Consider the following 26,446-nt stretch of genomic DNA (forward strand, 5'->3'; position numbering starts at 1 on the left):
ATGCTGCTGCTTGGTTCTGGGCAGGTCCTTAAACTGGCCGTCCAGCATGTCCAAAAGCATGTAGCAGCATGCTTTGGGCACAATTTAAATATCCAAAGGATTCTGTGTACTTGCCAGGGGACTATGGAAGAGCAGACAAGCCAGGCAACTACCTTTTTCTGCTCTTAGTGTTGTATATTGCAAGGCTTCTGTGATGCCTGAGTCAGGGAGGAATTCGGTCCTGTCTGCAAGGGTCCCGCAGAGCACATCCTCGCGTGTGGGTGGACTTCACTCATGTGACACCAAGCTCTTGTTTCGCCAGAAGAGATCAATTGCCAGTTGCAAATTTAATTCCAGGGCTTCGTGCAGCTTGTGGGCATAGTTCAGACAAGGATGGTGGTTTCATTTGACCTTAAAATTAGCTGGATGTTGTAGAGGAGAGGTCAGATGTGCATTCAGTAGTCTGTGTGGGTGAGGGACGTTGTTACAACCCTCTGTATGTCCTGGAGCTTTCAACATGCTAAGTTCTTAAACATCTGTGTAGGTATGTATGGCTGAAGCCCAAACAGCTGAGGTGTAGCTGAAAGCAGGACAACGTACTGCAGGATGGGGCAGCATCTCAAAACCAACCAGGTTCAACAGATCCTCTTGCAGGAACTACTGGAGGAGGGCTTGTTTCCAGCCAGGAACGCAGGGATGCTCGGAAATACTGTGTGAGGCTGAGCAACTGTGATCAGTAACCAGAGGAGACGGGGTTGTGGTTGGGAGCTCTGAAGCTCTTCCCAAAATCTCTTCATCAAGAATTTGCTTTGAAGTGGCAAACTTTGGCTGATTCTTGTTCAGGGGTGAAGAGGTCTGGTGCTGGCTAGCCAAAAATGTGCTGGAAAAGGGGATTCTACAAGTTACTTCAGAGTGAGCTAAATAACTGCTCAAATTATTCTCCCTTTCCCAGCTAGTGGTTTGACTGCTGTGGTCAAGCAGAACATCATCTGTTTATGTTTAGATAACTCAGACAGATACAGGCTTCAGGATCCTTTAGGATATCCCATTTATTTTGATAAGTGAGCATTTTGCTTATCAGTTGAATAAAACACTGATCTTTTTTGCAGATGTGTGTCGTGAAAACTGGTGGGAGATGAGCAGCTGATCTAGTCGTACTTCATGTATGGGGAGGAACATAAAAAAGTCAAAACTAATTCCTTCCTTTCTGGAAGGAACTAAAAAATAAAATAAAAAAATCAAAATGCTGTGGGAAAACACTCTGCTGGGGAGATTTTTTGAAAACCATTTTTTTCTGCTTAAAGAGCAGCACCGAATGTGCATTTCTGGGAGTCCTGTCTGTGCCTTCTACTGGCAAATGCCATTTGGTTTTGTAACTTTTGGCTGTGTTTCAGGTGACAAAGCTGGCCGGGAGCAGATGGCCCTGATCCGGTGGGCTATGTGGGTGAGCCCTGTGTTGAGGCTGAGTTTCTCTTGCCTCGGATGTGTCTGTGTTCTTCTGCCTCCGAACCCAACTGGAATGCATCAGCTTTTCTCCCCGTTTGCTGAAGATCTATATTCTAAAATTTCCTTGACACAGGGGATGTGTTTTCCAGATGGCTGCCTCTATTTTTTTCTCTCTCATTTTTGCTGCGATGCTAACAGCAGCGATGAATTAAAATAACTTTCAGGCTGGTAATGGTTTGATCCTGCAACTATGTATAAAACTTGTTTTCTCTAAGTATTTGAGAGGTAACCAGCCCGTGGTGATTTCTGAGCCTCTGGGTTTCAGTGCTGGTATCTTTGTTCTAGCTAATCTTTACATTATTCCTCGTTTTGACTTTATTACCTTACTATTTTATTACCTGTATGAGCTTTATGTTTTTTGTCTGCCAGGAGTTGCTGGAACACTTGTGTTTAACTGCAAGCTACTGGTTTGTAATGTATTGCTTAAAGTTTAGGACTTGGAAGTGCTCCCTGTCTTTCCTTAGGTGTTACAGACCGTGGTTTGTTTTTTCCCTTCTCTTCTCATCTTCTCTCCCTTTGTGACCCTCTTGAATCTTCCTTCCATCATCAGCTGCGTAGAAGGGAATTTCCCGCTGATCCGATCCCCTCCAAGTATACATCCACGGTTGCAGAAGCTCCATGTGTTATAAATAGCTCTGGATGCTGGCACGAACACAACTGCAAGTGCTGTCTGTGCCACCATTCTCCACATGGGCTGGTTCTTGCACAATGTGGGTAATTCAGTGGCTTCTGTGGCCAGGAAAGTGCATTACTGAAATCTGTTCTGGGATCCTTTTTCACATTTGCAATACGGGTTTTTAAATGGGTAGGGGGATGATGTGCTTGGTTTCTGTAAGAGATACTAGACTACCTCGCACTGAGGTATAATTCGGTCTAAAGGAAAAAATAATGAGGTGGTAAATGAGCACTGAAAGCTTTTCCAGCAGTGATGCCGGATCTGCTAGTTTCTCCTATACGCCGCGTTTTTCATTCAGTTACACGTAGTGTGACTTCAGAATGAATTCTCACACCTCCCCACAAGAGGGCAAAGTTAACAGTGCTGTGGGAGCTCGTACCTTAAATTTCCAAAGCTTTGTGCAAAACCAGGGTTTAATGTGGAACCTTCTCTGCTAATGTTACCTCCATTATCCCCTTCTGCTTTTGGGTTTTCAGGGGATGCAGAAGTAGAGTTTTTGAAATATACTTCTTCATTTGAACCCTTGATCCTGAAGTTAGAGTTTATTAAGATTTATTTTCCCTGACAACCTGAGCTGGGATCTCACAATCACCTGCAATAGCAGGAGGGGATTTGGGAGGCTCAAAACAAACATCACCACTGCTGTGCAATGGCAGAACATGCCTCTAGTCGGTCACTTACCAGCCTGTTTATTCACAGACCTTTTCTTCGTTTCAGGCATGTGTGATCTGTGGTCAAAAGATTATATTAAATAAATCAGTAAATAAAAATATTCCACTGCAGTTGAAAAAAGTTGTTGAAGGGGGACTTTAAAATAAAACTCACTGTATATTGCAAGTGGTATTTATTCTTCTGCAGTTTTGCAAGCTGAACGAACAAGGATGTCTCCTTCCTGCTGTGCCTGCACACGCAGATTTGTTGTGAGCTGGCTGGAGTTGTTTCATGTTTGCTTGATTTGTTTTAATTTTTTAATCCAGATTGCTCTACTGTTGTTAAAAGCTCTTTGGTTATATGTTTACCTGCAGGCAGTGTTTGAATGGAGAATAGTATGAAGGTACAACCTTGTCTGCTCTTGCCTTCTGTGTGAAGTGCCTGATCTTGTGAGCTCCCACTTTCTGCAGCTCAACCTCCAGTAATTTCATCCAGAAGCAGCAGGAGCACCGAGTGCATGTGAATGAACAGCTGTCCTGGGATGCACAACCTTTGTGGGTCTATGGTGTTTTATTGCTCAGGGCCTGTGCTATGTCCCCAGGTGTTTTGCTGTGTGTTTTGCAAAATGATTTTATTTTTTTCTTGAACTTCTGAATTCAGGCTGTGAACTTGCTCTAATTTGCACAGCACGGGTTTCACATCTTTAGAGGCAAACATAAAGCCAGTGACAGATGTGAAAACAGCTGTTTTACAGCAGCACGTATGCTACAGCTACAAAATGTCATTCCCTTGCACACCTTCAAGCACAGTTATGTACCTGCAGCAAGACACACTGGTATCCTTAAGTCCTGCACTCTTTGCTTAGCTCAGTCCATCAGCTTTGGTTTGCAGTAGGTGAGTTGAAAATTGAGGCAAGAAAAGCTGATCGATAACAGGAAACTCATCTGTTTCCAACCAAAGTAGGTGAACATGTGCTGTGTGTTTAAGCCCTCCCTAGCCTCCCTATAGGTGAATAACATGTTAAATCTGGGAGGGAGTGTGGATTTTACTCCATCCACAAAATTCCCCAGTACCTGTTTGCATGGTACAAGGAAGACTACAGCAGTTATGAGAAAGACTTCAGTGGCTGGAAACTGAGAGCTTGTGCTTGAGGGTATGAAGTTGTGTTGTTTCTTCGGCATCCTACACTTAGGAGAAGTAGCCATATCCAACGGCTTTTATAAGGTAATTTAAAGAAGTGGGCTCTGCCAGATCCCCAAAAGGCTATCGATATGTACCTTTGTATTTTTAGTGCTGGATGAACTTGCCGATAAGGAAATGGATGTTGACTAAAATATTCTTTGTATTGTATCCCAAAAAGTGCAGTGGTTAAAGCCCCTGTATCTACCAGCAGCAACAAGCAGTGGATTTCCAGGGAAATCATCTCTTTAGGGTGCTTTGTTGTGTGGTGGGGTTGGGTTTGGTTTTGTGTTCAGGTGATGGAACAATTTCCTCCCATCTGAGATGGGCACCTGAGCCCTCATGGAGCTTGAGGGTAGGATCTCATGCTTTGTAAACTGCTGAGATATTTTTATTTCACTTTCAGCATACAATCAGCTGTTAAAAGAAGACTTTTCTCAGTGAGAAAAAGGAGCACAGGAGGGGAGGATCTGCTGCATTAATAGCATCTGCCTGAGCTTTCCCCTTCTCGTGTTCCTGTATTAAGTCTTTGCACATGGGGGCGAGAGGACAATGTCAAATTGAAACCCGAAAGCCTATGCTGAGCGTCTCCCAGATGTAGCTGCAAGGATGAGGTCTCACATATGACAATGTCTCTTCAGGTTAGACTTTGTTTAAAAAAAATGCAGAAACTCACGTCCTGGCATGTCTTTGTTTTCTTACACAAGTCCAAGGACTATGCCCAAAGTGCAAGAGGGCACTCTGGTCCTGAAACCCTGTAGGCTTTGTCACTCATCCCAAAAGTGCTGGGGGGGTGAGATGCTGAGCCCAAAGGAGGAGGAAGATGATTTGGGAAGGTGACCATGGTGTCTTGCTCCCAGCGCTGATGGCAAAGGGCCCTGGGGAGTGCTGTGGCGAGGCAGGGCCCTTGGCCCTCCTGACCGACAGGGCAAGCAGGGTGGGGACGTGCTTGGCTTGGTCGGGAGCTGCGATAGTTTCGCTTCCCTTTGCATGAATGACACAATTTCTCACTTCTCTTCAGCAGAACAGCAGCAGGAAGGGAGTTATGTGTGACTGCAGAGGGGAGCTGCTCTGCTTTTCATGCCAGCTTGCATCGCTGAGTGATGTAACGGCAGAAGCTGTCAACGCCTTCTCATTCTGGTGACCAAAGAGCCTCCAAGTCCTGTCAGTTTTACCCTAAAACCTTCAGTAAATGCACTGGGGTGGGTCAGCTGCTTATACCGCTGGCCTCAGGTGTGTGTATCTCCTGTGGGTCCCTGCCACACGCTGCCGGCCGGAGCTGTCCCCTGCGGGCTGCAGGCCTCAAACCTGGCCTGGGCATGGCGGGTGGACGAGGGCGGCGGGAGGCAGCGGCCGGGGGAAGTGAGATCGCTTCTGCGGCTCTCCCCGGCCCACTTCCTCCTCATTTATGTTGTGTGCGCTGGCAGAGGTGGGAGCAGGGAGAGCGGGGACCACAGGGACGGAGCCGCCCATGCTGGATCTGGCCCGGGGCCGGCGCTGCCCGCTGGGAAGAGGATGTGGCTGAGCCGCTGACCAGCTCCCCTCTTCCCTTCCTTCCCGCGCTGTGCTTCCAGAAATGCACTTTTGCTTTCTACTAAGACCTTCTTGGCCTTCCTCCGGGCCCCTTGTGGGATGCTTTTGCTGCCTTCAGGCACTGGGGCTGAAAGGGGGCTCCTGCTTGGAGTGCAGGTCCCGGGCCATATGGCGGTGGCTCACCTGGGCCCCTAGAGCCAGGCTCATGGCACAGTGCCGCTCTGCTGGGTCGTTTCCTTCCCCACAGGTGTCGGTGTGAGAGCTGGTGCCTCTCTGCAGAGGCAGGCAAGCAAGCGAAGCCCTGTGCTCCCTTCAGAGCAGCTTTGGGAAGCGATGCCCAGAATTAAAGACCCCTTCGGGTCCCCTCTTTTCACCCAAAAGCCCGGTGTTAGCCGGGAGGCTCCTGCTGGCTGCAAATAGGGGAGCAAAGGTGGGCTTTGCTGCGGTGAGCAGGTAAAAGTGGAGCACAGGAGTCACAGCCAGCCCAGCTGAGGGTGTTCTGGTGGTGGCATTCACAGGCACGGCAGCGGCTGCAAAACCCGAGGCTCTGCAGCCTGAAGTTTTGGTTCAGTTGTTAACATCAGCACTGGCACGTGTTTCCCTGGAAGAAGGCAGAGGGTGGCTGGGTAAACAAGCAAGCAGGTTGTTCTGGCGACGGCTAGAGTGGAAGAAAAGAAAAAAGATTTTGAAGCTGATTATAGATTGCTGATTTGTTTCTTGGTTTCCACTGCTCGTAGTTCGTCTTGAACTGCCAGGCACCTGGCGGCTTCTGGGATAGGGCAGAGCTGCAGCACGTAGTGCTGCTGTATCCAGAGCAGGTGATGACATTAAGGGACTTCTTCACCTGCATTGTCTTGATACCTTTGCATTCACTGTGCACGCTTCAGCCACGTGGCAGTTTGAAAGATTTGATGTGGGTTTTAAGGATGGATTTCCTTTAATTTTCTGAGTCCTTCGCAGCCAGTATTTAAACACAGTTTCCCATCTAAAAAGCTTTTTTTTTTTTTTTTTTTTTAACCACCTGAACTTCCTAGCATCTGATGTGCCCTGCTCTGAGGGGCACCAGGGCTGGCAGAGGGCAGGGTGCTGCTCCCACCCTTGTCCCTCTGTGGTGGCTCAAGGGAGATGCTGGTCCTTCTGCTGCTGCTGCTCCGGCCCCTCAGATGGGATGCTGCTGGTGACAGACCCCAGACACAACCCGCTTTGAGGTCTTGAGACCTCCTAACGTTTTTTGCGATGCTGTTTGTGGTTTCCCATGAGCCTGGGCATTGACATGTTTCTGTAGGTAATCCATCGAATGTCTTGCAAAGCAGCTGCTTCTTCCACCCATCTCTTTTCATGCTGCATCCTCCTCTTGATTGGCAAAAAGCTGGGGACTGAGCACAGCCAGAGGCATTTCTGGGATGCTTTGCACCATCCTGAGGTGATCTTGGAGGTCTCTAGGTGACCTTGGAGGTCTCTTCCAAACTAAATGTTTCTGTGATTCTGAGCATTCTCCCCTGCAGAGCTGCTCATTTAATTCCCTCCAGTTCTCCCTTGCTGTGGCAGCAGATGCACCCAGGGAGAAATGTTTCCATTTCACTTTGCCCCAATGGCCAGGGCTGTGGTCTTGCTGGGGAGGGGGGGGGGGGGGGAAAGTGGCAAAAAATCACATTTCTTGCAGGAAAAAAAAAGGGCACACTGGTGTCTGCTGGGTATCAGAGGCAATGGGTTGCTGGTTTCTGTAGTAGTTTCTCCATTCCCCCAGGCACTGGGTGCGGCAGTCTGGGATGACCAGGCGGAGCTGCCCCACTTCTCAGGATCTGAGCTTCACGACCTGAGGGTCTGTTAAGGGAAAAGATGGGAGGTGGGATGGAAGAGGCTGGGTATAAAACCTTAAGGAGGATCCTGATCGTTTTCTGCAGCTGCAGGAATCGCTGCGGCACACTTGGGCACCGCTGCAAGCCTTCATTTTAGCCCAGCCATGCCATTGAGCTGGATTGAAGCTTCATGAAGAGCCAGTGAGATTGGCAGCTCAGTCCCTGTGCCTTTACTGTGCCAGTAAAAAGGAAAAAAAAAAAAATCCGCAAACGTGCAGCTGGTCTTTACTGGGAGAACTCACAGTGGGGCGTGTGATGCTGCTTGAGAGGAAGAGGAGGGGGGCAAGCGGCAGCTTTGGAGCATTATCAGAACCACCCGGCTGCAGGATGTGGGGAAAGTGTGAAAACAAGGGTGCTGCCAGAGACCTGCGTGTGGAGCCGGGCTGCAGGGAGTGGCCCCGGTGTGTGACCGCTTTCTGAAAAGGGCGGTGTGTTGTGGGGGGCTCGGCTTCGGACGGCCAAATTCACTGACACGGGATGAGGCGTGAGATAAAACCTGGTTTTCTCTCCCCGGGCCGCCAAGGAGCTGGCAGAGGAGGCTGCTTCGACCCTTGGGGCACCACCTGACTTGGTGGCACTGCGTGGATGTCATCGAAGGTTCTCCTGGGAGCCTCTGGATCAGCGGGGACCGGTGTATGGCCGCAGGTGAGGATGCTCAGTGTTCAGGTTTCCCAGCCCTGGGGGGAATTTCCTCCAGCTCCTGCCTTTCTGCCTGTCAGGTGAGTGGTTTTGGTGTGGGCTGGGCTCGTGGCAGGGTTTTGGGGACGAGGAGTGGGTCTGTAGTTATCGGCCGGTCTCAGTGCTTCATGTGACCTCGAGCAACACCCTGGGAATCTTGCCCCGCTGTGGAGTTTCTGACATCTGCTCTGCTTCGCTTGGCCTGCGAGTGCTTCTCTCTTTTCCTTCTTGATTTTTATGCTTCAAACTTCCTTGAAAATGCAGGAAATGAAACCACAGGGCTTTTTTGTCAGTGATGTGGGAGCGCTGAGTGTCCTTCCAGAGAAGAAATGAAATTTAAAGTGAAGGCAAAAAGAACAAGAAACATCTCTGCCCGGTCACACGCACTGGCTGCAGGAACCCCAGGACCCCTGGGCGCAGTGCTCGGCGGGTCGGGGTGACCCCGGCAGCGATGTCCCTCGGGGGGTGCATGGTGTGCTGCAATAAGCTGGCTGCCCCATCACTGGCCACACGTAAGCAGGGAATTGGGGTGCGTGAGGACCCCGGGACTGAGCTCCTCGACCCACCTTCACGTTGGCTTCTGCATCGGTGTTGGTGCTTGGGAGCTCCCTGCTTTGGGATGGGCCGGGCTTGCACCCTGGGCACTGGCTTTGTGGAAATCCGGGAATGTCCCCGGAGTTTGCTCGACATCCACAAATCTCACCTGGGTGCTGCGAGAGGCCAGGCGCTGGTGTCCCAAGGGTGCCGAGGGGAACAATTCCCCCCTGGGAAGAGCATCCCTGGCCTCGTGTCGAAATCTGGGGCTATCAGGGGGTTGGAGGGCTGCAATGTGTGGGGTGCCCATGGCAGCGCTGCCCAGCCGGCGGCTGTTCTCTGCGGCCAAACCCAACCAACCCCAAAGGGCCCTGGCTCTGCGCTGTGGCCGTGCTGAGCCCCGGGGCCCTGCCTGCGCCCCCCTCCCTGCCCACCCCGTGGTTCCTCCTTGCTGCCGGGCTGCTTGTGAGTGCATGACCCGGGGTGTGAGCGCCGAGATCAAGTAAGCGAAGTGCCTCGCCGCGCTCGCTGCCTCCATGTGACTGCAGTTTCCGTTAGCTCCTTCCGCAAAGGCTAACTCAGCGCCGAGCCAGAGAGAGGCTGGGAGAGGGGGCCAGCAGCTCGCCCCCGGCCTCAGCCCCCCGAGAGCCCCCCAAGCGTGGCGGTGGAGGGGCTGCTGGGCACAGGATGCGCTGCTGCACGCCCCGCGTGCCGCCCCGGGCGGTGAGTAACCTGCCCCTGGTACCCCACGGCACCCGTCGGGGGGACGCTGAGGGGAAGGAGCTGCTGATGCTGGGGGAGGCCAACGCTGAGCTGTGAGGAGGTGGTGGTGGGGGCAAAGGCTGAGTTGGGGTGGGGGGATGCGGCTCAAAGGGGTTTGGGTGCCACTGCCGAGCTGCAGCCCAAGCCTGTGGGGTTTTGGGGAGCAGTGCTGTGGGGAGGACACCACGGGGTCGATCTGTGCTGTGCTCTGGGGTGCTCTCACACTCCGGGGGTGAAGGCTTGGAGGGGATGGAGAAATCAGCCCACCCCAAGAAGGGTTTTCCCACCCCCCTGGATTAATAAATGCTGATTTCACATCGGCTTTTGGCTGTCCCATGGAAGGAGATGAACCGGGATGTGTCCCCTGCTTCCTCTGGGGCGTGAGGCTCCAGCTTCTCAGTCTGCCAAAAATAACCTCCGATTTCTTCTTCAAACACCGGCGGTTATGAAAACGCTGCTCGCCGAGCCCCCAGCAAGACCTCGCTGCTCATTTGCCTGAGGTTCAGCTTTTCCCCAGATGCAAATACCATCAGCTCCGGTTCCACAAAATTAGCAACCGTGGACCTCGTATTGAAAAGCAGCCGCTTCCCCGGCTGCACCGCGGCACCTCGGGGTGGCAGCCAGCAGCAGTGGGTGCTGGAGGGGACACGCTCTGCTAGCAGTGGGGTTGGTGACCCTGGGGGACACCGGGGAGGGGGCTGTGAGCCCCGTGAGGCAAGGAAGCCTCTCCTCGAGGGTTGCAGTTGAGCACGCAGCTCAGTTGAGCAGGGCATGGTGCTCGCTGCTGCGATAGGAGCCCTTCACCTCCCGGCATCTGACCCGGAGTTTCTGACCCTCTCGCCTCTGTCCCTACAGGAGAGCCACTGCTGAGATGGAGGCCCTGCTGCCCGGTCTCTCCCTGCTTCTGGTCCTGCTGGCAGCGGGATGGGGAAATGGGGTGGGCGCAGCCTGGGCGATGTCTCCTGGTGGCTGCAAGCACGTAAGTCCTCACTCTCACAGTTCTGATCTCCTGATCCTGCCCTACAAACCCCAGGCACCTCCAGACCTGCCCTCCCAGATACTGGCCTAGCACTGGAGCTAAGGCTTGGACTGGGATGCCAAAGCTCTGTGTGTGGAGCCACCACCTCCATCCCCACTTTGCTCCCCAAAATTCTTATCCCCCCGTCTCCTCCTTCTCAAAGAGGTGTCGCATTTCTGCTTCTTGCTTTAGGTGCAGAGCACTGCAGACTGCACTGGGAGGTGGCTGAGCTCTGTCCCAGGAAATCTTCAAGGTGATATCGAAGAGCTGTTGCTCAATGACAACACTATCCGGGTCCTGGGCCATGGCTCTCTGCTCCCATACCCCCAGCTGAAGCATCTCAGCTTGTCCAAGAACCGGCTAAACCTCATCGAGCCTGGCACCTTCCTGGGCAGCCAAGGCCTCCACGTGCTCTCCTTGGCAGACAACCTCCTCTTCACCAACTACTCGCAGACAGCAGCTGCTCTTTCTGCTTTGCCAGCCTTGCGGATACTTGATCTATCTGGAAACTGCCTCACTGAGGACATGTTATCAGTTTTGCTCCTGAATCTGCCATCCTTGGAGTCCTTGTCAGTGGCCAGGAATGCTATCATGAGGCTGGACTCGTCTGTTTTCACCAACTTGACGCAGCTTTTGGAGCTGAACCTGGAGAAGAACTACATCTTTGAGATCGACCAAGCTTTTGAAGGGCTGCAGAAGCTGCAGAGGCTCAACATAGCTTATAACTACATGCCATGCATAGTGGACTTCGGCCTGACCCAGCTCAAGGTGCTCAATGTCAGCCACAACATTATCGAGTGGTTTCTGGCCTTTGAAAGTGACGATCTCTTTGAACTGGAGGTGCTGGACCTGTCCCACAACCGGCTCCTGTTTTTCCCTGTGCTGCCCCGGCAGAGTAAGCTGCACTCCTTGCTGCTGAAGGACAACGAGATGACCTTCTATCAGCGTCTCCCCAACGGCACTTCCCTCGCAGATGTCACCGTGCAGTTCCTGATCATTGACGGCAACTCCACCAACATCACCACGGTCAACCTCTGGGACGAGGTCTGCTACAGCAACCTCTCCTCCCTGCGCCTCCTGGACATGAGCCAGAACCAGTTCTGGTACCTGCCGGAGGGTTTCCTGGCCAAGATGCCCTCCCTGACCCACCTGAAGCTCAACCAGAACTGCCTGGAGACGTTCCAACTGTCAGAGGAGGACCCCTTGGCCATGCTGACGGACCTTGACCTGAGCCAGAACCAGCTGGTGGAGCTGCAGGTGGGTGCTGGGGCCACCCTGCCCAGCCTGCAGCTCTTCAACCTCAGCACCAACAGGCTGCGGGCGCTCCCCGCTGAAGTCTTCACCTACACCAGGAAGATCACTACAGTTGACCTCAGCCGCAACCGGCTTGACCTGTGTCCCCAGCCGGCTCTTGCAAGCGAGGTGGAGAGTCCTCCCTGCGTGGACATCAGGGGCATCGAGACCTTGAGCCGCCTCTACTTGGCCGGCTGCGGTTTGCAGGGACTGGCCGGCCAGCCCTTCCGAGGGACATCGCTGACACACCTGGACCTCTCTGACAACCAGCAGGCCCTGTCCGGGGACCCGGGGTGGCTTCAAGACCTTGCTGCCACTCTACGGGTTTTGTCCCTCCGCAACACCAGCCTCTCCTCTGCTGTGGTGGACTTCTCCACCCTGCAGAGCCTCGCGGCCTTGGACTTGTCAGGGAACTCACTGAGTGCGCTCCCCGCGTCACTGAGCACCGTCAAGCTGCGCAGCCTGGACCTCCGGGACAACAGCCTCCCAGCTCTGCCCGCGGACGTGGCGCGGACGCCCCTGGTGAGGAGCCTGCAGGAGCTCTACCTCAGCCGCAACCCCTACAACTGCTGCACGCTGGGCTGGTGGGAGTCCCTGCAGCGCGTGGAGCAGCTGCGCGTCCCCGACGGGCGCGAGCTGACCTGCAGCTACGACTCCAGGACGCTGAGCGCCCGGGCGCTGCCCGAGACTGTCCTGCGGGCCTGCCGCTGGAAGGTGGCCAACATGGCCCTCCTCTACCTGGTGCTCGCCCTGCCCACCTGCCTGACGCTCCTGGTGGCCTTCGCTGTGGTCTTCCTCATGCTCAAGCAGAAGCTGCTAAAAATGTTGAAGAGCCGGTGCGGGGCATCTAGCCCTTACTGATGGGTGAGGGTGAGGAGGAGAAAGGGCCAGTGGCACTCGGGATGGTGAGCGTAGGCGAAACCTTAGCCATGAGATGTGCAGCATTTTGGTGCTGCTGCTGTTGGCACGTCCTTGCCCCGGGTCACCCGGCAGGGAAGTGTTTTCCTCCATATGGGGTGGTTGCTGTTATTTATTCACCCTGACACAGCTGCCCCCCACGTGTGCCCATAGGACGTGCCCAGGGGCCAATGCACCACCTTGGCACGTGGCTGCATGGCGCTGGCACTGCTGAAGCCTCTGGTCGACTCCTGGTGTGAGCTGTGAAACCCCAAAGCCACCCTGGTGCTTGGGAACTTCCATGGTGAACATTTTGCATTTGTGGGTTCTGGAGGGCAAGGGTTGAAATCTCTGTGTAGAAGGTGAAAGAAGTAAGAGCGAGAGCTCTGGCTTGCTGGATTTGTCACTGAAACTTCAGCCTGGATGTCTCTGCGGGATATATCACTAAGAAAAAAAGGATTGAAACAGTGATGGTGCCCCGAGCAGAACAGTCCCCATCCCCATCCCCACCCCACGCTGCCCTGCATGGCAGTGAGACGAGGCGGTGTCAGCGGGGCATTTTGGTGCATTGCTGCTTGGATCCTGTCTAAAAGAGCCCCTTGGAAAGAACCTCAAGTTGCAACAATGCAAAATATTGACCAAAAGACACGAGAATAAATTATATTGCTGGTACTGTTCTTATCATCTGTTTATCTTTCCTGGCCCCAGTCGTGGCATGCCCTGTGAGAAATGGGGCAAGCAAAACCCGTGGGTGCAGAAACCCCAGCGTGGAGCCATGGGCAGGGATGCTGCAGGAGGGGAGCCAGCTTAATGCTGGAAAGACTCGGGAAAGACTGTCAAATCTGCCTCAGCGCAGCTCAGGGCAGTTTTCTGGCCCTGTTTCAGACAGAAACAGCCAGAACCGAACCAGGTGCCAGCTGGGGAACCCCTCATGGCTGCATCCCCACAGGCTCCAGCCTTGGGGGGTGCATGTGGATGTTGATGTGTGCTTCCACTGCAGCTGCTGCTGCTCCTTTTGGCAGGGTGCTGGGGACACGGCCACGTGCTGGGGTGGCAACTGGGTGGCCACTGCTGCCTGATGTGTGCATACAGCATGGGTGACGGGGAGCAGTGTGTGTGGGTCAGCCAAGGGGAAGCAGCAGGATCAGCGACGGGAGCAGTGGGTGCCTTCACCTCAACTGCAGCAAGGCTTTTGGCGCTGCCTCCCCGCCTGTGTTCCCACCGCCGAGTGAGGATGTTGTGCTCTGGGTGGGTAAAATCGGTTGGGTGAGCACGGAGGTAGCTGGGATTTGGTGATATTCATGTGAAAAGCTGGTGGAGGAATGGGGTTTTAATAAATAGGCAGTGAGAGGTGCTGGTGTCGCTCAAGGTGCAAACCTCGGAGTGTGGAAGCACAACGTCCATGCAGCCTTAATTAATGTAAATGAGCTTGCTGCGGGAGGTGTGTGAGAAAAAGAGATTTAATGATGAGCAAACGTAGAGCCTGTTTAACAAAAAAAAAAAAAAAAAAGTATCTTGACCCACCAAGGCAGTCACACCAGCGTGCCTCCAGGCCAGACTCTGCAGCCGGGTTCTTGCATCATCACGGGTATTTTTGCTGGCCCGGCCCGGCGCACCCCTGGAGGAAACTCCAAGGCACTATTGACGAGGCTGAGACGTCATTTCGCTTCTGCTCTAACCAGAGAGGATCATATCTTATTTTTTTTTTCTTTAGAGGAAAGCAAGGGAAGTTGTTTCGACAGGGGCAGGCACCCCAGTAGCACTGAGATAACGCACCCCGGCTGCCTGCCCCCTCCAACGGTGGCCTCTGCCGAGCTAATGCCACGGCGTTACCCAAATCTTCCAAGCAGGAGTTTTGCAGTGAGAACAGGTGAGACGTAGCACCATGCTTTAATATTTCTGCGATGCCCCGTGCCACCTGTGTGCCTTGGGACGGGGGCAGAGGTTTCACCCCGTGTGCTGTGGCAGCCCTCCTGCCCAGCTCGGAGGCTGTGGCGCATCTGCAGTGCCCTGGGAGTGACGCCTGGGATCTTCCCGAGGAGCAAACCCAAGCTGCTGGGGTTTCTCTGCAGCAAGGAGCCGCTTGCCCTGTGGCCACAGAGGAGATCATTGTCTCTGCTACACCAGTGGCATGCAGTCAGAGAGCTGAGTTGAAAACAGAAAAAAAAAAACACAACACGTGGAGCCTTATCTGATGTGCAACAGGGGCTGCTGCTCGGCACAGCCACCATCTTATCGCCACTCTCAGGAGGAAGGCGGCTGTAGTACGATGCTCTGCGGACTAAACCACGCTGAATGACTCTCCTGCCCCTGTGTCGTTTAAAAAGCTCCTGATCCAGCTGGCGGCATGAAGCTGGGGCAGTTCGAGTGCGCAGGGTGGGAGGAGGCTGATCTTCTCCCTGTGGGGAAAGCCACAGCTGGCTGGGGCAGGGGCTGGCTGCGATGAGAAGCCTCACATGGGGATTTTCCTGGACGCTAATTGCCCTGAAAGCTAATTGCAGAGCTGTACATCATCCTGCTGGGAGATCTGGCTGACCTTGGTCACCTCCCACTTCCTACCAGCACGATGCCGCAGATGGAGCGGTTCCTGGCGTGAATCCCTCAGCCACTGCTTAGTGCTCAGCTTGGGCAAAGCTCGATTGTGCTGTGATTGTGGAAGCGTTAAGCTCCAGATGCCCCATCCAGGGAAAACACAAGAAAAGGAGCAAGATGTTTTCTCTCGCAGCGTCTTTTTTTTGTTTTTTGTTTTTTGTTTTAAAGTTATTAATGTGTTGGTTTTTTTTGGGGCTTTTTGAGCTGCCAGACCTTTGTATTCGGCCTGGGGCAAGCTGGGCTTGTTCCTCCTCTTGCATCATCACCAAGAGAATAGTCACTTTGCAGGCTGCGCTGATTAATGGTTGCTGTAATCGCTAGCCTCTGCAGCTTTGCTCACATGTGGTTGATTTGGGGTTCTTTGGCTGATTTTGCTGCTGCAGGAGAGCAAGGGCTCCTGCTCTGGCTCTGTGGGGGCTTTCTGGAGCAAACAGAAGTGTTAAAAGCCTTGGCTTTGCCACTGGAGTCCCAGGAGCTGCCCAGGAAGAGGCTCTACCGGAGGGGTGCCTTGGACAAGGCAGCAGACAGGGAATGATGACTAACGATGAGGTAAGGAGCCAGGAGAAGGTTTGTGCAATGCTTGGGAAACCACGGCTGGCACCACGAGCGCCTGTGAGCAATGCAAATATCAACCAGGGCCCAGACTGCTTCTCAGCTGGTAGGACAGAAGTCAGTTTGCTCTCCTCTCCAGCTGCTCGCCTGCAGCAGGACGCCCAGTGTGCAGAAGTGGACTTGCTGAAGGCAAGATTTATCACAGAACTGACCCTTATCATTTCAGCGTCTATCATTTCATCATTTTCTAAAGAATCCTAAACCTAATTCTCACAAGAGAGCATGTCTTGAAGAGTACAAACCAGGGAGGTAGGCAACAGGGCTAGAACTTCAGTGGGATAGTTAAAATATTTATTTATTCACAGAGAGAAACTTTTCAATGATCACCAAAATGCTACTTGGAGGAGTTTTTGCTGTAGTTTTGCTTACTTGCCACATCAGTTTCTCCCCTGGTACTATTTAGAGTATGCTGGGAACTGTAGTCTGATGAGGCAACGGTGGTAAAATTTTTGTTTTACTCTAACAGCACCCCTGGACTCTATAACTTTCTACCACACTACTTTTTTCAAATAGTGTAAGCACACTTTCCTAGAACCGAGCATTTACTGAAAGAGCATCATCTCTGGCAGCATAAGGAAGGAAAAGGCCTCACTTCATCAGTTTGAAATCACTGCCTTTTCAGAGTACTTTCAAGAACAACTTATTTTCTAAATATACCATTTCTTAAAAATAAGGATTTTTATTTGTGTAACCCGAAGCTGCAAATTTAAGCGCTGCTTAGGGAACGTGAGAGTAATATGCTCATTGCAGTGGTGATTTATCCAGCAAATAGCCGAGTACACATTTCATATTACAAGTAGCAATAAATACCATATGCATACAATAAAGCTTTAATGTTGCTTCCACGATATAAATATTTAAGACTTCATTTTCAAATCAAGCTGAGCAGAAATCACAGCAAGGCAAGTTGGTGAGGTTCTCAGCCAAAGCGGACTGAAATGTAAACACATGAAAGAGAAATAATTTTAAATTATTGTAGGCACTCACACATAGGAAAAGATTAAAAACACCCAACAAGTTCAGCTGTCCCATTTCCATTTCTTAAAGTTTATTTAAACCTGAAACTGCTGCAATGCCTTTGGCCATGGAGGATCGGAGGCCTATGTAATTCAGTTCATCTAGTTGATGAACTGAAGAGGATACAGCAAAGTAGGATGACACCATTCTCTCTGCTAGGCATATGGGATTTGTCCCTGCCCACCTAGGTCGTCTTTGCCTGGAATCAGACTTCTTCCCCTGACTCCACATCCCAGCCGCAGGACTCCAGCTGCTCATCCTGTGGAAACTCAACTTCCACGTCGTAGATAAAATCTGGGTCATCCTTCTTCTTCCTGTTCTTCTCGAAGAGCTCATCCATGATGCTCTTCCTTTTGGCTAGCTCCTTGTCATCCAGTTTGTTCATATCCTCTTCCGGGTCGATGGTCTCTTCCCGCTGAACCTTTTCCAGGCTCTCAGCCAGACTCTCTCCTCTCAGATGACCTTTCAGCAAGCTGTGCAGCTTCTCTAGCTGACGTAGTGAGACTCCTTCTAGGTAAGCCTTGTGCCGAGGGTTATTCTTCAGCTGCTCTGCAGCTATGCTGCAGTCTGAAGAGAGAACCACCCTGAAGAATTACAGGGACAAGCAAATTTCCTCATACAAAGAGATCCACCACTCCCAAGCCCTCACAAGTGAGACCTCCAGGTTTAGCAGAGCCACTGCTTGGGTTAAGATGCTGACCTGGGCTTCCCAGGAGAGGGAGCATTACCCAAAACCTGCCCGCTGTGCACTCCCTGCCTGCTGGTGCAGAGCTACCCAGCAGTGACTAAAAGTGGTGTTACTGACCAGCTGCTCCTCCTGTGGGTGTGGAGGGGACTGGGGGCATGCTGCAAGCAAAAACACCACACCTGAGAACTTGGAGAAATTCCTGACAGGCATGATGCGCTGGCGAGTCTTTTCCTTGTCCTTTTCTTCATAGATCAGGATAATGGATGGAGGCTTAAAGCGAATGCCGCACTTCTTCGCAACGCAAGCCATTGCAGTTCTTGCTGACAGCTGAAGCGCGCTCGGTTCTATCGGAAGAGTCCTCAGCAACTTCAGCGCTCACTGAAAAACAGGAACAAAGGGAAAGAAAGCATGAGTGGCTCTTGGTCGTTGTCTTTTATCAGGATTAGTGACCCACATGCAGTAACAACGTGCACCACAGTGCAAGTCTCTCTAACTCTGGGGGGACTTGAACACATCCTTATGTGCAATTTGAGCCGGGCATGGGGAGCAGAATGACTCTTGAGGGTTCATTTACACTTTTGTCACCTCTTGGCTTTTGAATCTGGATTACATATCACACACAAGTTAAATTCTTAGTCCACAGCTAAGTAAAGAACTGCACAGTCAAATGATACCTAAAGCACATTTCATAAGGTAAGGGAGAAGCCTGCACGCATACAGTTGGTGTATCTAACATGGGAATTCCTTTTCAAAAAAAAAAAACAAAAAACAAAACAAAACAAAACAAAAAAACACAAACATAAGAAGAAGGGCAGCAAGTCTGTTTTTTTGTAAAGGTTTCTTATGGTTTCAGAGTGATCTCAGTACAGCAGCATATCTATGACTAATGATGGATGGGATAAGGAGAGAGGAGATTCAAAATGAAGAACAACTGTGATTAGATTCCTTTTTAGGCATCAATGAAAATATGACATTGCTTTTAAAGAGAAATGACATCCACCTGTTTAGTCATTTTCAAGCTAAAGTAGACCACCAAGGAAACTGAGAAGTTAAGAGTGACAAGCAGAAATGCTTCGGACATAGGGCGTTAGAGTTGGTAGAGTTTAAGCTATATAATGATCGTGAAGGTCAATGATTTATTAAGGTTTGAAAATACTGAGCTGTTGTGTGGGGAAGAGCAGGGAACTTTTGCCACACACAACAGGTGGAGAAGGAGGCGGATGGGGTGGAAGAGCTGACTGACTCTCTAAATCCATAGCTGTATTCATATAGTGGCAAGGCCAGGCTGTATGCCCTAGAAATTCATTTTTAATGAACTAAGGACTGTGAAATGAATGACTGTGGAATTAATGAATAAGGACTGTGAAACCCTCGAGTATCTCAGCGCATAGGTCAGCTACGAAGTGAACGAGGTTAGAAAGCTCATCCATAATTATCCTTCTTGCTCTTCTCTGAAGCATTTCATCTGGCAACTGGGGAGAGGAACATTAACCTGGCTAACAGTGACAGCTTCTCTTTTTCTGCCTGATATTTGTCCACACACAACATGCTCGAGACCTCCTCGGTGTCAGCTTCTCCTTTAGCTCTGACGCCGCTCCTTCAGGTTGGATGGCATATGAGAGGAGACCGAAAGATCCAGGAATGCTGCTGCAGATCCTCCATCCCAGCTCAGTGCTCTGGGTGCACGCATTGCTTTCCTTTGGGTTTCAAGTCAAAATGTGCTGAATGTCCAGGTTATCTCTGACTGTGCTACAGCCTGCAAGAAGGCAAAGCATGGAATTACGAAAAACAAAACTAAAAATATATGATGGCTCCAAATCAAGAAAAAGTAGTAATCTTTAAAAGTTACGTTGAAGCTGAGGTGGCGGAATTCTTCTTTGTTAAAAACACATAGGAAAGCGTTCAAATTCGCAGTAATATTCCTCAATACTGAAAATTAACAACAGTGGCTCTCCTTTAAAGCAAAAATAGCTCAAAATAATAATAATAATAATAAAGAAGAATTCAGTTAAGAGTCCCTTTTGCTAACTTAAAACGAGAAGCGACGCCTCCAACGGCCGAAATCCCTCTGTAGAGCGTAAGCAGCATCACGGCAGGGACATCCCTGGGGGAGAACGACAAACGGGAGCAGAAGCCACGGGGGGCGGTGGGCAGGGACAGGGCATCCCCTGCCTCCACGGACCGCGGCAGCGCTCCCGGTGCCCGTAGGAAGCCCGGCGAGCACCGGTGCCGGTACCGGTGCTCAGGCCCCGCCGGCCACAAAATGGCCGCCCCGGCCTCCACAGCGCGGGGGGGCGCAGCGCAGCGCTGGGGCCCGGCGGCGGGGCGGGGCGGCGGGGCCGTGAGGAGGAGGCTCGGCATGGCGGGGCTCAGCCCCGGGCTGGCGGCGCTGCTCTGCGCCCTCCGTGAGTGCCTCGGTCACCGGGCGCGGTGGGTCCCTGTGGTGGGTGCGGGCGGCGCTGTGCCGGCGCTCACCCGCGCTGTGGTGTTCCCCAGAGGTGCAGGCTGCCGGCCGGGGAGCCGCCGTCACGCAGGAGCTGCTGCAGGAGGGGTTCCACAGGTGGGACCGGGTTTGGGGTCGTGGGGACCGGGTTTGGGGTCGTGGGACCGGGTTTGGGGTCTGGGGGACACAGTGCTGGAGTTAGGGTCTGGGGGATGTGGTGCTTGGGATTGGGGTTTTTGGGGGTGTGCTGCTGAGCTTTGGGGTCTGGGGTGCTCGGCTTTGGGGTTTGGGGATGTGATTAGGGTGAGCCATCAGAACCACAGGCTCCTGGCTGGTGAGGACGGGATGGCTCTGGGTGGACAGGAGTTTGTAGTGCGGGACACGCAAGAGTTGCACCTTGCCTCCCTGCATGGCTGTGCTGCCTGGGGAAACATGGGTGTAAGCATGCTGCTTGTGTGCCTTGGTTTAAGGGACCTGCTGGTGAAGGTTGACCTTGGGGAAACCGGGGAGTGGGCTGGAGGATGCACGGTGGTTGCTAGAAGTCACCTGCCGCCAGGAATCTACGTGGATCCCTACGAGCTGGCATCGCTGCAGCAACACAACTTAACGAAGGTAACGACCCAGAGGGTCAGGCCGCTTGCAGCCTCTCAGGTAAGGGCATTCACCTGCTCTGCCAGCAGCTGAAGAATGCCTTGCTCGGGAAGTTGCACTCTCTGGTCATCGTCTGGCTCCTTAGACCAAGGTGGTTTGTTCCCTGGCCTGGAAGTTGCTGCACAGTGATGTTTGTGACTTCTCAGTGCATCGCTGTCGTACCGGCACCGCCTGGCACAGGGCAAGTGTTGTGTAATGTGCTGCTGATGTTTCTACACGCAGGCATGCCTGTCAGCTCTGCTTAGCCTCAGATAAGTAAAAGCTATTGGTAGAATATTGGTATCGAGGTAAAAGCAATTCAGACTGAAAAGAAGGATGATTAACCCCAGCAACACAGGAGTAGGGTGGGAACAGGCAGGGAGAGTTTTCAACTGGGCTGTTCGGTCTTCCTGCCAAGACGCTGTGTCAAGGTCTTCAAAAGTGCAAGCAGTGGCTTCCCTGGTGTGCTTCAAGTGGATCCAGACTGAGGAGTGTCACCGCTTCTGTTTCATCACAGCTTTCCTTCCTACCTTCCAAAACACGCTTCATGGGTTGGATAGAGAGACATGTGTTTAGGCTGTGGCTTTATGGTAATCTCCTTAGGTGCTTAATTCAGTTAAAACATAGAGGCAATGCCACTGAGCAGCTTCTGTTGAAATGCTTGCAAGCGCAATTACAGCCTTGCTAATTGGTGTTACTAATTAGCGCCTGTTCAGTTAGTGTCAGGCTATCAGAAAGGTTGCATTGCAGACTTTCCATAGGTAAGAATGACTTACTGGAGAGTGAGTTGAAAAGCTGTTTTGTAACAGCGTAAGGACAGAATTTCCAACCTGATTCTCCTAACCAAGAAATTGGGCCCAGTGTTAGAAAATAGAACTAGGAAAAAGGTTTCCACTAGAATTGCATTGCAGTAATCTGCCATGTCTAATGAGAGGAGACAATCACTTCCCAACGCCGCCTTGGTGCTGGGCATCTCCTGGGAGGGTACCTAAGTTGTACAGCTGAAGGTAAGTATCAGAGAGATACTTAAAGATTTTCTGAGTAGCTGTTATAGACAGCTGCGGGGGTTCAAAGTAAGCAAATGTGAAACCCTTCCCCTACACACAGAATAAACTCCAACAGTAGTTTCCTTGGTGCTCTGAAGAAAAGCGTGTTAGTGCAGGAGTTAAACTTTTTCCCCCCTTCTGATGCTGCGTTAGCTTACCGCAGCAGACTGTGATCACTTAAGTCCCATAATCATGCATGAAATATTCATACCTCTTTTTTTCCCCGTCTTTCTCTCCTGTGCTGATTCTGGTTGCGACCACATCTGGATCTTTGTGTACGTGCAGGCGGTGTTAATTCCTGACGTCGTTGATGTGGAGGCTCCTGAGTACTCAGCCACAGGCCTTGTGGTTCTCCTGTACCTGGAACGCGACCCTCGCTGTTCGCGCTGTTTCAGAGGTGTTTTGCCTGTGCATGTGCGGTACCACCGGCCGGCAGGGGACGGGGAGGAGGCACTGGTTGCTCTGAAGAGTCCAGAAGTACTGGTCTGCTGCTGCGATGGTGAGATAGAGGCTCTTTGTGTGCTCTTTTTGGGGAGAGAGGAGGAGCTGTGGGTAGTACAGAATCTGGATTTATACCTGTTTTCTGGAGGTGGAGGAAATTCCACATGAACCCCCCACATGAACACGAGGGGAGGATAGCAGCCCTGATAAAGGCCACGTTGTCTTCCTCTCAGCATATGCTGCGCATTAGGGTGGACGCTGCTGCCTGACCAAAGGCAGACTGATTGTTAACAGACTGCTTGGAGTTGTGCTGCTGCCATCAAACCCTTGTACTGTGGGGATGGGCTCTTTTGCCTGTAAGTACTGGCAGTTGGTCTGTTTGTCACACCCCCTGCAGGCCCTGGTTTGTTAAAGATCGGCTGCTCAGACCACGTTTTCACAGCATTCTTGTGGCAGCTGAGGCTGTGCAGTGTGTATTAAAAATTATTCACTGTCAGGTACTTAGAGCAACCAAAGTATTCTAAAGGTTTCCAAGCTTTTCTTCCTGACTTTGAATAGGGGAGAAAAGATAGCAAACACTTTTTCTGATGGTTGTGGTTCCCAAATTCTTCTAAAACAAGAATCTGGTATCCTCTGACAGTGAATATTTTATGTGAACATTGGAGTTCTCTGTTTTTGCTAAAAATTGTACTCATTTTTCATGAAATTGTTTTTGTTAGCCCCCACATCAAATGTGCCACTGATTCTCAGCTCCTTTATCTTATTCTGGGTGTTATTTGAGCAGTGATTTTCTGGGATAAACTTAGGCGCAGGAAAGACTGCCTGGTCAGATAAAAGGAGTGTGAAATACTTCTATTTTTTTCTGCCATATTTAATATTGATGAGCAGGAAAAATATTTATTATTAATATGAAAGCCTTTAAAGACTTGGAGGAGAGTTGTTGCATATGTCAATGGGAGGTCAGCTGGGAGAAACGAAAGAATGTCTTCCATGGTTTTGGAGAAGAGAAATTCTAACTGTGGCTAGAGTTGAGGGTTGTGCAGGCCAAAGGTGAATTCTTTGCCCCATTAAGGACAGAAGGTCCAAGATCACATGGGTGAGATTCTTCCATAGGTATCCACTGTATCTGTCTTATGTAGATCACCTGTCAACGGAGAGCTGGAAGCCTGCTGAAGTGGAAGCTCCCTGCTCAGGGAAAAGGGACTACCCCTGCCAGTGGTACAGCGCAGCACACAAACCTGTGAGTTCATATTTCTGAAGGAAATTCTTGGTTCTTGCTTAACAGTGCTGCCTCTTTCTGCGATGAGCAACTTGCAGAGCACAGGACATAATCAATAAAAGCCTTGTTGTGTGAATTCTTACAGAGGCTCCCTTCCTTTCTGACCTGGTTTTAATGGGTGTCGTCCTGCCATTCTGACGTGCCTGCAATTGCTCAGTGCTCTTCTGTGCTCTTGACAGTGGCATCTCCTCATCTTTTTTTTTTTTTTCCTTAATACTTTGCTTCGAATCCTAGGATATAATTGGCACTAAATTAAGAAAAAACATAGTATAGGTTTTTCAGATGAGTAGCAAAGTGGGAGAACCCTGTTCCTATCTAATAGAAAAAGGAGTAACCCCCCTAAAGTTGAAGGAGTAAGATCTTTAAAAAAGGCCACTGCTGCTTGTCATTGGATTGGCTAAGGGTCTAGATAGATGAAGTTTTCTTTATAGTGTTCAAAACTGAGGAAAGTTGGATCCTTAGTGTGGTCAACAACTGCTTTACAAACTCAAAAAGGTTGTGCTAGTGTAGAGATTCAGAAATAAGACCAATTTGTGTAATAACAAATCTGTTGGTTGTGTAACATGCATGTTTTCCTACGTTTAAGACGTCTGCAGATGTCTGTTATGTGTTTTGGAGCTTTCTGCATCACAGAGAAGCCAAATAGTTGTTTCCCATGGAGAAAACTGGCTTCTCAGTGATCTGCAAAATGCTCATTCAGAGAGTGTCTCTATTCAGTGCTGTATTATGTACATGTCCTCACTGGCAAGCTTAGAGTAAGAACAAAGCCGAGGAGGATATAAATAGCTACTATTCAAAATGTAGCAGAAACTTTTTGAGCTTTGTACAATAAGACCAACTGGCTCTCTTTACGGGCAGTAAATCGAAAGGTTAAGTTCCATCTCAGTTTTCTTCTGGGATTAAAAAATCAAGCCTTAGGAAAGGGCTAGTTAAACAGTGGTCTGGTTACTAGTCCTCTAATCTGCAGTCAGAAACAGCTTGTTAAGTGTGCGTAATCCATGTATTTTTCTTTTGTAGGCATATGAAGAATTGACTCTTCAGGTTCCAGTGGGGCTCAAGCAACATAGTGCCTTAGTGTGCGTTGTGACTCTTCTTGCCACAGTGTTCTGTTCCAGTCTGATTGTTGCTGCTGTATGCAAGCACGGACACTTCTTCTCCCTAGTCACCTGCTCAGAATAAAGAAACAAGGAGCGAGTGAGCTCTGTGCAGCAAAACTAACTCAGTGTTACATTGGGTTCCTAAGTGAATCCTTCTCTACTGTTATTTGTATCTTGGTAATTCATGCACGTCCCGTAACAGATTATAGTTCTCTTGGCCTAATTCTTACAAACACCTTTCATGCACAGAAGACCACTTTGGTATACTGTGAATAGACAAAGCAGATGGAGGATAGCAATAGAGCTGCAGAAAGCTGAAAGGACTGCCACAGGCAGTGCAGCAGTAGTCAGGAACAGAGTCTCAGTCTCTGATTCCCTGCTCCAGGCCTGGGCCTGCTTCAGCTATAGTGCTGCTCCTTGCAGAGGTGTTCGTAATTTCTTGAATTCAAACCACCTGATTGGGGAGTAGTTATTAAGGGTATGAAAAACATTATCTAGTCATAAATGTTTCTGAATTTGAAGCTTGTTTAAACTGTCCACGTGGGTCATGCGTGAATTTGCAAAGAGGAATTCTTTATTTGGGACCGTAGAAGGCTTAAACAATCTGTGCTCTGCTAAGGACTAGGAGGGATTAGCTGCTCTTGGTCAAATCATTCAGAGTTGAAAAAGCTTAGAAAATTTGAAAGGAATTTCACCCTGTATTGGAAGCTAAAAGAATCTCCCTTGGGAGATTAAAGCTGATGAAAAGATACAAACTAGAAGCAAACATTTAGAAGACTTGCATTCAGCCATCAGAGCAGTTAATAAATGAATGGAAATGGAAGGCTTGCCTAACGGAAAAAATGAGTTGCTCTGGATTGACAGAAGGTGGTTGTTGTTTTTAATCGTCAGTAGGTGGCATTGTGACCTTACTGACAGGGGCGGTTGGAGAAAATGTTATACCTCACAGAGTTAGTTAAGAGCAGGTGATTTTTGAGGGAGTGTGATTTGAAAACGCTGGTTTTTAAATTCTGTCCTCCTTTATATGCAGCCATGACTGCTTCACAGCAGAATCAGCCTTTCATCACTGTCCAGCTGTAGCTTCAGGATCCCCTGGGCATCCTTCCTCTGCTTCTGCTGAAATTCAATAGAGAGCTCGTCTTGTGACTTTGCCCGCGACAGGTTGGCAAGTGCTCTGACACTGGGCTCTTGTTTTCCTCTGACTGTGCTGAATGATGATGGCTGCGCCAGTACTTCATGCACTACCTCAGAGGCGTCATGCACTGCATCTGTTTGGGGGAAGGGAGAAATTAAAGAGGACAATTGCAGGGAGATTTGGTGGCTCTTGCAGTAGGTCTGAGGAGAGAGGCTGTAATACTTGCCTCTGAGTGACATTTTTAGCTCCCGGAGTTGAGTTTGTCCTTGAGCTTTCTCTCCGGTGCAGGTACGTCATTCTGTGTTGCAGTTTGACTCGTGGAAAGGCAATGTCTGAGATTGCCACTCGGCTTGGCAGGTCTTTATCTCCTGAAAGCCCACAATTTCTTTAGCATCAGATAAGACTGGTTGAAAATCACAAGTATGCTGAAACAAGCTGCCTGACAGTGTAGTCCAGTGAAAGGAAACTCATTTCCTTGTGACAAATGAGGAAAATATTGCGAGATATAAAAGATGACGAGTAGATGATTTGGAAATGCGTGCAAATGGTGATGCAAGAATGTAAGTGCATTAGTGGTAGGATGTTCTATGAGCAACTGTGGCAGGAGGGGCTTGAATTATAGGGGGCTTAGCACTGTTGGTATGAAACAGATTGTTGACTTTAGAACAGAGTGTAGCTGCTGGAGGGTGAGAGGGAAGGTTTTCAGTGCACTAATCAGCTTGTGTGGCTCCTGGTTTACTAAGTATATCTACTGAAACTTCATCAAGGTCCCACTGATGAGGTTTTCAGGTGAGCTGGAGTAACATTGATTCTGATTAATGTAAAATATTAGAGAAGTTGCAGAAATTTCAGTGGATGTTTTTGCTATGGCAAATAGCAAGTATTTGTTCTTTTGAAATGC

At 50.4% G+C, this 26,446-nt stretch overlaps 3 protein-coding genes and 2 long non-coding RNA genes across 7 annotated transcripts; 4 read left to right on the plus strand and 1 right to left on the minus strand.

Moving 5' to 3' along the window:
* The first annotated feature begins 4,271 nt into the window (after positions 1-4,271).
* On the plus strand, positions 4,272-7,142 carry LOC137861099 (uncharacterized). The gene is made up of 2 exons (XR_011099374.1): positions 4,272-4,632; positions 5,016-7,142. It is a non-coding gene; the product is annotated as an uncharacterized lncRNA (long non-coding RNA).
* Positions 7,143-7,683: 541 nt separating this feature from the next.
* On the plus strand, positions 7,684-13,242 carry NRROS (negative regulator of reactive oxygen species). Of its 3 annotated transcripts, none has more exons than XM_068692861.1 (3): positions 7,684-8,102; positions 10,213-10,336; positions 10,568-13,242. In XM_068692861.1, exons 1-3 carry the CDS (start codon positions 7,969-7,971, stop codon positions 12,527-12,529), a joined length of 2,220 nt encoding a protein of 739 aa, XP_068548962.1. In that variant the 5' UTR covers positions 7,684-7,968; the 3' UTR covers positions 12,530-13,242. The 3 variants fall into 3 exon arrangements, with proteins under 3 accessions (XP_068548962.1, XP_068548964.1, XP_068548963.1); XM_068692863.1 differs by having other exon boundaries at positions 7,687-8,028; XM_068692862.1 differs by lacking the exon at positions 7,684-8,102 and adding an exon at positions 8,151-9,318.
* Positions 13,243-16,046: 2,804 nt separating this feature from the next.
* CEP19 (centrosomal protein 19) lies at positions 16,047-17,788 on the minus strand. The gene is made up of 2 exons (XM_068692866.1): positions 17,654-17,788; positions 16,047-17,353 (listed from the first exon to the last, which is right to left on the minus strand). The coding sequence occupies exons 1-2, from the start codon at positions 17,781-17,783 to the stop codon at positions 16,992-16,994; spliced, it is 492 nt and encodes a 163-aa protein (XP_068548967.1). The 5' UTR covers positions 17,784-17,788; the 3' UTR covers positions 16,047-16,991.
* On the plus strand, positions 17,184-18,395 carry LOC137861442 (uncharacterized). The gene is made up of 2 exons (XR_011099602.1): positions 17,184-17,300; positions 17,725-18,395. It is a non-coding gene; the product is annotated as an uncharacterized lncRNA (long non-coding RNA).
* A 1,342-nt stretch (positions 18,396-19,737) lies between these two features.
* Positions 19,738-24,531, plus strand: PIGX (phosphatidylinositol glycan anchor biosynthesis class X). Its single transcript, XM_068692865.1, has 6 exons — positions 19,738-19,879; positions 19,971-20,034; positions 20,388-20,529; positions 21,879-22,092; positions 23,174-23,274; positions 24,331-24,531. Exons 1-6 carry the CDS (start codon positions 19,738-19,740, stop codon positions 24,490-24,492), a joined length of 825 nt encoding a protein of 274 aa, XP_068548966.1. The 3' UTR covers positions 24,493-24,531.
* The last annotated feature ends 1,915 nt before the right edge of the window (positions 24,532-26,446 follow it).

Source organism: Anas acuta, chromosome 9 (assembly GCF_963932015.1).
Source record: "Anas acuta chromosome 9, bAnaAcu1.1, whole genome shotgun sequence".
Lineage (NCBI taxonomy): Eukaryota > Metazoa > Chordata > Aves > Anseriformes > Anatidae > Anas > Anas acuta.

Bases quoted from the DNA above. Each gene is read 5' to 3' on its own strand.
- NRROS (XM_068692861.1), top strand. From the start codon at position 7,969: ATGTCATCGAAGGTTCTCCTGGGAGCCTCTGGATCAGCGGGGACCGGT. The intron at 8,103-10,212 runs GTGAGTGGTTTT...CTGTCCCTACAG, and splicing joins CCTGCCTTTCTGCCTGTCAG to GAGAGCCACTGCTGAGATGG. The intron at 10,337-10,567 runs GTAAGTCCTCAC...TTCTTGCTTTAG, and splicing joins CTCCTGGTGGCTGCAAGCAC to GTGCAGAGCACTGCAGACTG.
- CEP19 (XM_068692866.1), bottom strand. From the start codon at position 17,783: ATGGCTTGCGTTGCGAAGAAGTGCGGCATTCGCTTTAAGCCTCCATCC. The intron at 17,354-17,653 runs GTGTGGTGTTTT...TTCTCTCTTCAG, and splicing joins GAATTTCTCCAAGTTCTCAG to ACTGCAGCATAGCTGCAGAG.
- PIGX (XM_068692865.1), top strand. From the start codon at position 19,738: ATGGCCGCCCCGGCCTCCACAGCGCGGGGGGGCGCAGCGCAGCGCTGG. The intron at 19,880-19,970 runs GTGAGTGCCTCG...GGTGTTCCCCAG, and splicing joins GGCGCTGCTCTGCGCCCTCC to AGGTGCAGGCTGCCGGCCGG. The intron at 20,530-21,878 runs GTAACGACCCAG...GTGTACGTGCAG, and splicing joins AGCAACACAACTTAACGAAG to GCGGTGTTAATTCCTGACGT.